Below are 11,004 nucleotides of genomic sequence, written 5' to 3'. Positions count from 1 at the left end.
AACTGTAACCAGGGTGCGGCGCCCCGTCAGCCGAGGCCTGAACGTTTCCGTCCAGGAGATGGAACCCTCAGGCTCAATGAAGCTGAAACACGAACACACACACACACACACACACACACACACACCATGGAGACTCATTTAGTGACGTGTCAGGTGATGGACCCACACCTAAGCCCAACCCCAGGCTCAGCTGAGCTCAGGTAAATGGTAAATGGACCCACACACTACGAGAGCAATTTAGGGTTAAGTGTCTTGCTCAAGGACACATCCACGTGGGCTAGCGGAGCCGGGGATCGAACCGCCGATCCTCTGATTGAAGGACGACCCTGCTCACACAGGTGTGACCTTGCTCACACAGGTGTGACCTTGCTCACACAGGTGTGACCTTGCTCACACAGGTGTGACCTTGCTCACACAGGTGTGACCTTGCTCACACAGGTGTGACCTTGCTCACACAGGTGTGACCTTGCTCACACAGGTGTGACCTTGCTCACACAGGTGTGACCTTGCTCACACAGGTGTGACCTTGCTCACACAGGTGTGACCTTGCTCACACAGGTGTGACCTTGCTCACACAGGTGTGACCCTGCTCACACAGGTGTGACCCTGCTCACACAGGTGTGACCCTGCTCACACAGGTGTGACCCTGCTCACACAGGTGTGACCCTGCTCACACAGGTGTGTGCTCACCTGTAGTAACGCGTCCTGTAGCTGATCATTCCAGGACCCTCCATCGCCAGGTACACGTTCTCCAGGGCGAAACTAAACGGGTTGGTGAAGGAGACGTTCACGTACATCATGTGCTGCACCTGATAATCACCATGTAACTGGAGGAGGAGGAGGAGGAGGAGGAAGAGGAAGAGGAGGAGGAGGAGGAGGAGGAGGAGGAGAAGGTAATTTAAAGTTACTTTTCTCAGTTTGATGATGATGATGATGATGTGTGTGTGTGTGTGTGTGTGTGTGTGTGTGTGTGTGTGTGTGTGTGTACCTTCACGGTGAGCTTCGGGGTCAGCAGGTTCAGCACCTTGATGGCGGTCACTGAATCGTCGTCAGACTTTCCCGTCACAATGAAGCTCAGGCTGACCTGAGAGCCCAGGTGAGGAGAGTACTCCTGCCCCGAGACCGTGATCACCTCGGTTACCGCTGCAACACACACACACACACACACACGCACACACACACACACACACACACACACACACACTGGTCACATCTGCGGCCGCCTTGCTCTCGTGAGACTATTGTTGACCATGTGTGCATGACGTCAGAGCAAGTCGGGATCTAGTCGGACACAAATCTACCCAGAATGCAATGCGCTCCGTTCGCTGGTGATTGCTGGCTCTCGAACGAGCCCAGTGATGATGACCTGGTCCCATGACCTGGTCACATGACCTGGTCCCATGACCTGGTCACATGACCTGGTCCCATGACCGGGTCCCATGACCGGGTCCCATGACCTGGTCACATGACCGGGTCCCATGACCGGGTCCCATGACCTGGTCCCATGACTCACTCTGTTCCCCCGGCACGGTGACGGTGAAGTTGTGGTCCTTGAAGCGGCTGGAGGTGACTCCGGTGTAGAACACGATGGACCCGGCCAGGTGAGCTTTGATGGTCCTGACGGTCTGCCCCCGGTTGGTGAAGTTCACCTGAAGGGACACGTCCTGACCCAGCAGTACCTGGAGGGAGTACAAGTACAAGTACCTGGATTTGTACTTGAGTAAAAGTACTGCGTTTGGTGATGATAATGAACTGGGACCTTCATAAAGGAATGCATAAAGTACCTTTTTGAGGTACTTGTATCCTTGTGTTCCTGCTACAAATATTGCTACTATGTACTTTTTACTGCGCTACATTCATCTGAAAACTCAAGTTTAACTTTACAGATTATTCATACTCAATAATGATTACAGATGAACCTTCTGGGCCCCAGCAGCCCTTCTAGAGGCCTTAGTGAGGCCAGGTAGTTGTAGGAACCCCAAATTAGATCTAATACTTTTAGAACTTTTTTTCATAATTTATTTGAGAAGAAAATGCATACTTAAAAATAAAAAATAAAATGTGGGGTGTTACCAAGGAGTTTCAGTCAAACAACTGTGTCGTTCGGTTAAAAAATGTAAAAGTTACAACTTTTATGCCTAAACATGGTCGGACTGGTGCATGCTGGGTATCCAACTGTGACGCGTTCTAAGACACCTCCCCGACCACGGAGCCGCTGCAGTCGAAAAAGTCGAAGGGAGTATGGAAAATTGGGATCTTTCAGGTACTAATATACTACACAAGGATCCTTGCTGCTTTACTAGACTCCTACGAGCCTGCAGGGTTATGAAGAAGTGTCTGTTATTGAAACCACTGTGTAAAGTGTACTTATTAACGTCTAGTGAAACGTTCTGGCTGACGCCGGAAATGACGGCGAGGTTACAGGGTTTATTACGTGAATTAAGAGTACGTTTAATTTTGTCTGAGCCGATAGAACTCTTCCCACAATGCTTTACTGTATTCCAGCAATTTAAATGAAGTTAATGAACGTTGTGGTTCTGCAGAACCTTTAGGAAACGTCACTTGACTTATTCTTCTCTTTTCTTGTCCGATAACGGGCGCCGCGGGGCTAAACATATGACGTCATTAAAAGTGATATATTTAGACGTAGAGACAGGTGTGAGACAGGTGTGAGACAGGTGGGAGACAGGTGGGAGACAGAGAGACACACAGGTGGGAGACAGGTGTGAGACAGGTGGGAGACAGGTGTGAGACAGGTGTGAGACAGGTGGGAGACAGGTGGGAGACAGAGAGACAGACAGGTGGGAGACAGGTGTGAGACAGGTGTGAGACAGGTGGGAGACAGGTGTGAGACAGGTGGGAGACAGGTGTGAGACAGGTGGGAGACAGAGAGACAGACAGGTGGGAGACAGGTGGGAGACAGGTGGGAGACAGGTGGGAGACAGAGAGACAGACAGGTGTGAGACAGGTGTGAGACAGGTGTGAGACAGGTGTGAGACAGGTGGGAGACAGGTGTGAGACAGGTGGGAGACAGAGAGACAGACAGGTGTGAGACAGGTGTGAGACAGGTGTGAGACAGGTGGGAGACAGGTGGGAGACAGAGAGACAGACAGGTGGGAGACAGGTGTGAGACAGAGAGACAGACAGGTGAGTTACCGGCTCAGCCTTGACCGAGACAGTCAGCTGGCTGTCAGGTGTCTCAGAGTGATCCCTCTCACAGCCGTATTCTTCCGCCCTGGCCATCGTCGCCTTGTCCTGAGCGCTACCTGGTGACACAAATCAGTCTAATCAAGGACTTACACTGAGAGAGGAGAGGAGACAAGGAGACGAGAGGAGGCGAGGATAGGGGACCAAGAGAGGAAACAAGGACAGGATACAAGGAGAGGATCGGAAACTCCGAGATGAGAGGAGAAAAGGAGATGAGAGGGCACAAGGAGAGGAAACACGAAGAGAAAAGGACACAAGGACAGGAGACAAGGAGAGGAAACAAGAAGAGGAATGGAAATAAGGAAAGGAGAGGAGACAAGAGGAGGATATGAGACCAGGAAAGGGGGAAGAAAGAGAGGAAAGAAGGACAGCAGATAAGGAGAGGAGAGGAAATAATATGAGGAGACAAGGAAAGGAGAGGAAACACAGAGAGGAAATGAGAGGACACGCGCAGAGGAAACACGGTAAGAAAAGAACACAAGGAGAGGAAACGAGAAGAGGAGAGAAGAGGAAATAATGACAATGAGATGAAAGGACACAAGGAGAGGAAAAAAGGATAGGAGAAATGATTTATATCTTTCATCAGTGTGTGTGTGTGTGTGTGTGTGTGTGTGTGTGTGTGTGTGTGTGTGTGTGTGTGTGTGTGTGTGTGTGTGTGTGTGTGTGTCACCTTCAGGGTACTTGTAGTTGCTTATGACGTCCACATGGCCGCTGCCACTTAGAGCTTTGGTGTAAACGGCCAAACCGATGTGATCCGTCTCCACCCGGTAGGGGGTCAGGGTCCCGTAGCGGTCCCGCTTGTGGAAGACGAGGTCACTGTTCACCTGGCGAGTGAAGATTAACATTTGATATCAATTATAACGGGATGTAAATCAGCTGAGGTTATTATTTCTCACCAGGTAATCAAAACAAAAAAAGAAAGCAAAAAAAATGATTATAATAATTATTAGAACAATAATTTACTTTTTTAAAATTACATTCTGTTTCCCTTTCAGGATCAATTAGTATAGATATTAGATATTTTGTGAAATATGAAATAAAATATAGTATATCTATATATATATATATATATATGTATATATATATATATAGAGAGAGAGAGACAATACAAATTCAATAAGACTAGGTCACTGTTCACCTGACGAGTAAATATTAACATTTAAACTTCAATTTAAAACCGGACATAAATCAGCTGAGTTTATTATTTCTCACCAGTTAATACAAAACAAACATTAAAAAAGAAGAAGAAAAATTAATATAATGATTAGTAGAACAATAATATGCAAAACAAAGTAATACAAAAACAGTTAACAAAAGTAAGAAAATCCCATAATCTTTCTGAGAGGCTGGACACATGTTGTATTTATATTCAATTCAATATTTTAATTACTTACATTTTGACTTACGGGAGTAAAAGTACTTTTTAAGAAGTACTGGAACTGACCTCAGCGAAGACGAAGCCGGCGTCGTACTGGTGACACAGCAGACCTTCCTTGATGGCTTTGACTGAAGAGGGACCGCAGCGGAAAAGTCCTGCAAAGGCAACCGCCGTGTTTAGTGTCCACCTGTCTGTCCTACACCTGTATGTCCACCTGTCTGTCCTTCACCTGTCTGTCCTACACCTGTCTGTCCTTCACCTGTCTGTCCTACACCTGTCTGTCCTTCACCTGTCTGTCCTACACCTGTATGTCCACCTGTCTGTTCTTCACCTGTCTGTCCTACACCTGTATGTCCACCTGTCTGTTCTTCACCTGTCTGTCCTACACCTGTATGTCCACCTGTCTGTTCTTCACCTGTCTGTCCTACACCTGTATGTCCACCTGTCTGTTCTTCACCTGTCTGTCCTACACCTGTATGTCCACCTGTCTGTTCTTCACCTGTCTGTCCTACACCTGTCTGTCCTTCACCTGTCTGTCCTACACCTGTCTGTCCTACACCTGTCTGTCCTTCACCTGTCTGTCCTACACCTGTCTGTCCTTCACCTGTCTGTCCTTCACCTGTCTGTCCTACACCTGTCTGTCCTACACCTGTCTGTCCTTCACCTGTCTGTCCTACACCTGTCTGTCCTTCACCTGTCTGTCCTTCACCTGTCTGTCCTACACCTGTCTGTCCTTCACCTGTCTGTCCTACACCTGTCTCTCCTACACCTGTCTGTCCTTCACCTGTCTGTCCTTCACCTGTCTGTCATTCACCTGTCTGTCCTACACCTGTCTGTCCTTCACCTGTCTGTCCTACACCTGTCTCTCCTTCACCTGTCTGTCCTTCACCTGTCTCACCTACACCTGTCTGTCCTTCACCTGTCTGTCCTTCACCTGTCTGTCCTACACCTGTCTGTCCTTCACCTGTCTGTCCTACACCTGTCTCTCCTACACCTGTCTGTCCTACACCTGTCTCTCCTACACCTGTCTGTCCTACACCTGTCTCTCCTACCGTCGCTGGTCTCCTGAGGCGTGGCGTCTACCACCTGCCACCCCCCGAAGCCGGCCGGCAAGTCCTGGCGAGCGATCCACACCTCGTTCCAGCAGTGGTAGTTCCTACAGAGAAGTACTGTTAGTACGCCTCTTGTAGTGTCTCTTTGTCGTCACTTTGTCTGTCTTTGTGTGTCTTTGTAGTCATTTTATGGGTCTTTGTGGTAGTTTTATTGTACAATTTTGAGGTACTTCACTTATTTTACTACTTCTGAGCCAACGTTGTAAAGGCGGCTTGTTTCTACGATGAGCTCGCGTTTCTTTCTGGTTTAAATCATGACTTTGTAAAATCTTCACAGGACGGGTAAAGAAAATCCTAATGGACTGGTTTCTGGTCCGGCGGTCTCCTAGCAACAGACATGGCTGACAGCTTTTGGACCAACCAGATGGAGTCCCTGGTGTTGCGTTCGTCCGGCGTGCCGTCCTCCTTGAAGATGAGGTCGGTCTTCAGGTTGCCCGTGTTGTCGTGAGCTGAATTGAAGGTGGTGACGACCCTCGACGGGATGCCGAGGGCGCGCAGGACTGCAGAGATGTGAAACATTACAATTATTGACATGAAATATTTAATTCTAGCAACTTATGAAAGCTGAAGCTGGACCGCATTGTTTACCCTGGCGTATCATTTTCTGACTCCCCAAAAACTCACTCACACCTCCGCTCTCTTTGAATCTAATAAAAAAGAATGTTGCTGCATGTGTTTGCAGTGATTGTGTGTTTTGTGTCTCTTTGTAGATGTTTTGTCTCTTTGTAGTTGTTTGTGTCTCTTTGTAGTTGTTTGTCTCTCTTTGTAGTTGTTTGTGTCTCTTTGTAGATGTTTTGTCTCTCTTTGTAGTTATTTGTGTCTCTTTGTAGATGTTTGTGTCTCTTTGTAGCTACTTTGTGTCTTTTTGTAGTTGTTTTGTCTCTTTGTAGTTGTTTGTGTCTCTTTGTAGTTGTTTTGTCTCTTTGTAGATGTTTTGTCTCTCTTTGTAGTTGTTTGTGTCTCTTTGTAGATGTTTTGTCTCTCTTTGTAGTTGTTTGTGTCTCTTTGTAGATGTTTGTGTCTCTTTGTAGCTACTTTGTGTCTTTTTGTAGTTGTTTTGTCTCTTTTTGTAGTTGTTTGTGTCTCTTTGTAGTTGTTTGTGTCTCTTTGTAGTTGTTTGTGTCTCTTTGTAGATGTTTTGTGTCTCTTTGTAGTTATTTGTATCTCTTTGTAGATGTTTTGTCTCTCTTTGTAGTTGTTTGTGTCTCTTTGTAGATGTTTGTGTCTCTTTGTAGCTACTTTGTGTCTTTTTGTAGTTGTTTTGTCTCTTTTTGTAGTTGTTTGTGTCTCTTTGTAGTTGTTTGTGTCTCTTTGTAGTTGTTTGTGTCTCTTTGTAGATGTTTTGTGTCTCTTTGTAGTTATTTGTGTCTCTTTGTAGTTGTTTGTGTCTCTTTGTAGATGTTTGTGTCTCTTTGTAGCTACTTTGTCTCTTTTTGTAGTTGCGTTGTGTCTCTTTGTAGTTATTTTATCTCTCTTTGTAGTTACTTTGTGTCTCTTTGTAGTTATTTTATCTCTCTTTGTTGTTGTTTTGTGTCTCTTTGTCGTTGCTTTGCGTCTCTCTGTGGCTACAAAAACAACCCCTGTGAGTTAATGAGAAGTTTTATGAAAGTGTTGACATGACGCCAGCCTTTTAAAAGTACTCACAGGTGTTGAAGACTCCCGCGTACACCCAGCACTGTGCGTAGCTGATGGGGACTCCGGTGTTGGCATACTGCAACAGGATCCTGACGCTGCCCGTCCACGATGTCGGGGACTGGCCCATCGAGTAGTCTTCACTCCAGTTCCCAACCAACACGCCACTATCGTCCTGAGAGTTGATCTGTGCAAAGAGGCAAAGGTCGAAGGTCACTGAGACTACACACCAGAAAACGATCACTTTTTTAGAGTTTTAGAAATGCACTTATATCTGCATCGGAAGACGGTTTGGTATATTTGCATGGTAATATAAGCTTTAATCTTCTGTAGCCCTTTAAACCCTAACCCCAATCCTATTTATTGTTTGAGTTGTGTTTAGAGGTTGTACATGGGGATTATATATTATAAATAGCCCTGATTTCTATGTTTAATTTGATACCTAACAGGGTTTTATTTAGTTTTTTGGATTTATCCCATGTTTTTTTCTTGATTTGTACCATGTGACCTGATATAAAAGGGTGCCCATATTATGGGACGAAATGTTCACGAAATGTCTGAACAAAGGTGTTTCTCAGACCCCTGTGTAACTGTGTGTTATTCTCACCATGGCCGATCCCTTCCGGACTATTTTGATGATGTCACCTCGGTCGTAGATCGGCATCCGGGACGCGTCCAAGATGTAAATGCAGGCGTCCAGAACGCCTTTCTCAAACTGCGGGGGGGAGAAAACACGTTGACCGTAAATCCATCCTCTGTGATTGGTCATGATTTGTGTGTGTGTGTGTGTGTACCTGTCCATAAACCCAGTCGCGGTTGATCACTGATCCCAGTGAACCCCGATAGATCACCCCGTGTTCGTTCAGGACGTACTCCGACCGCTCTGAATTGTCAGCGAGAAACACGGCGTCCTCTGCAAAGACAGAAACAACAACAGCGTTCAATACTCAGAATGGTCTGAAAACCAAGATTATAGAAACTTTATGTGACATGACACTTTTACTATTTCGCCTTTTGACTGCATGGCACTAAACCTCTTTAAGATCCCCTCAATAAAATAAACTTAAACTCTCCAGTAACACACGCTTTTCTCATAATTCTGAGTTAAACTTATTGAATTCGATGACACTGGCAAAACATTTTTTACGTATGATACAAAACAGAATTGGTAGGAAAGTGAACTTTAAAACGAGTGTTTAACTCGTAGAAGCACAGGACTAAACCCGTGGTATTAAGATCATTATAAGAACCTCCACAGGGGGCAGTGCAGGAGGTCGTACCTGCACACCAGGCGTTGAACAGCAGGTACAGGTCGGTGCTGGTGTCCCTCTTGGTTCTCTGCATGCCGCCGCCCTCCACGATGGCCACGTACGTACGGAACTTCCCCACGATGGCACTGGCCGTCGGCGTGATGCCCAAAATCACAGATTCACCCTGATGCTCCAGAATCTGACCCGGCCACGGGCCGGCAGCGCGGGTACCGAAGGTCACCACCACCAGGGAGCCCTTGCTGGCTGTAGGGTTAGAACCTGGGGGAGGAAGTGGATTAATGATGGAGGGAAGAGAGGAGGTGAGGAAAAGAGAGGACGCAAGGAGAGGAGAAAAGGGGAGGCAAGGAGAAAGGAAGAAAGAAAAGGAGAAGAGAGGGAACATGGAGAGGAGAGGCAATAAGGAGAGGATACAAGGAGAGAAGAAGAGATGAGTCTTGGAGAGGAGAGGAAAATAAATAATGTGAGTGTGTGTGTGACTAATTAGACAGCCAAACGAATGTGAAGCTGACTAATTAGCTCACAGTCGTCCAATTGTTCAGTGGGTGACTGTTAACGAGTGCCTTTTCATCAGCTAATTGGCTAACGAGGGAGCAGTTTAACTGCTGGTCTCAGGTGTGCCGAGCTGCGGCCACTGAGCGCGCTCCGTACAGAAACCACTCCCACCCTTCTATGAGCGTGAAATAGACTGAAGACGCTCAGTTGACTGGGAAAATGGGAATTTAATGAGGTTATAAATGGCATATGTAATACTCGATCTGAACTATGAATAGAAATGAATTTAAATACAAATAAAAGAAAAATAAAGTACTCATTAATTGTTTACATAGTTCTACAAATTACGCTGCTATAGATCATTTATCCTGATTCCAACGCCAAGCCCTATCCTGATCTTGATCCCGATCTTAATCTTGAGCCTGAACCCACAACCCTATCCCGATCCTAACCCCAATACTGATCCATATCCCAAACCTATCCCGAGCCTTATCCTGATCCTTAACCCGATCCTTGACCCCGATCCTACCCCACCTCCCCCCCTCAGAATAAGTATCAGCCAAACTCACCAATGAGGAACTCGACCTGGAAGTCGTCGTCGTCCGCCAGCGGGCGGTTGAAGGTGACCTGCATCATGAACTCCTGACCGCGACGGACCACCAGGTTTTCGATGTCGAACTCGCTCGTGAAGTGTTTCGGCTTGTTTCTCTGCTGAAGCATGTCGACATTCTGCACCGACAGAGATCCTGAGAGCGAGGGAATGAAAGGGGGAGTGCGACATGATGTTATGTTATTGATCATAGATCAGATCATCACAGAAAGAAGCAGATAGATGAAACGGATCTCACCGCCTGAAGGGGCAACTCCTCTGGGTGTGGCGTCATCCTCAAAAGGCTCAAACTCTGGAAAATCATCTTCCTCTTCATTGAGGTTATTGGTCGGCAGCTGAAGATCATTAAGAAACATCATTAAATTACAAAAAACGAATCAAAGCGTTTTGGATACATGCAAGAGCCCCATGTTGTAGTCCATCAACTCCCTAACCCGAGTCCGAGTCCGACCCGCATGCTGATCCCTATCAGTAACCTGATCCCTATCCTGATCCCTATCCTGATCCCTATCCTGATCCCTAACCCGATCCCTATCCTGATCCCTATTACCATTTATGTTCACATAACAAGATTAGTTCGGAGTACGCTGACACACACAATCAAAGAGTACTTGATGATGGCCAAGAAAATTAAATTTCCCTGAACTAAATACTTTATTTAGATTGTAAAGTGTGCGTACCGGCTCGCTGTAGCGCCCCAAGAAGCGTTTTGGTTGTTTTGGTTGGTTGCGTGCACTAGACATGGTGGTTGAAGAAGGTTTCAATGAAGTCACTGGATGGAAGTATTAGAGAAATATTAAAAAATAATGTAGCAAGAAATATATAGGGTCAAATGGGGGAAATATATTTCACATATTTGAAAGTTAATTATGTTCACAAAAAAATGCTATTGAATATATATATATTGTCATGTTCAGAAAAAAATCTGGAATACAAATTATGAAATTGTGATTCTTTCTAATCTTAATTATTGTTAAATACGGCATAGTACCACTTTCCACATATGATATATATTTAAATATATAATACAGTGATAAGAGTGTATGTGTGTGTGTGTGTGTGTGTGTATGTGTGTGTGTGTGTCTTACCGCTCAGATGAAGTTTGTCTGTCGAGTCTCTGATGATCAAATCAGAAGACGATGAGAATGACTTCAACATCAGTTTATATACACACACCGCTTCCCCTTTTTACTCTCACACACACACACACACACACACACACACACACACACACGCACACACACACACACACACACACACACACACACACACACACACACACACACACACACACACACACAG

At 45.9% G+C, this 11,004-nt stretch overlaps 1 protein-coding gene across 1 annotated transcript; it reads right to left on the bottom strand.

The window, feature by feature from the left end:
* Window positions 1-686: 686 nt before the first annotated feature.
* On the bottom strand, window positions 687-10,445 carry LOC306750684 (coagulation factor XIII A chain-like; the record flags this gene model as incomplete). Its single annotated transcript, XM_079234151.1, has 15 exons — window positions 687-827; window positions 989-1,111; window positions 1,419-1,679; window positions 3,157-3,266; window positions 3,878-4,031; window positions 4,652-4,740; window positions 5,638-5,741; window positions 6,059-6,197; window positions 7,342-7,516; window positions 7,937-8,044; window positions 8,124-8,242; window positions 8,610-8,858; window positions 9,662-9,838; window positions 9,941-10,037; window positions 10,383-10,445. The coding sequence occupies 15 exons, from the start codon at window positions 10,443-10,445 to the stop codon at window positions 687-689; spliced, it is 2,109 nt and encodes a 702-aa protein (XP_079090277.1).
* Between the last annotated feature and the right edge of the window lie 559 nt (window positions 10,446-11,004).

The sequence above is a fragment of the Taurulus bubalis genome (genome assembly GCF_910589615.1).
Source record: "Taurulus bubalis genome assembly, chromosome: 18".
Lineage (NCBI taxonomy): Eukaryota > Metazoa > Chordata > Actinopteri > Perciformes > Cottidae > Taurulus > Taurulus bubalis.
Note: the sequence above shows the minus strand (reverse complement) of the source record. Positions and strands in the feature narration are given on the sequence as shown.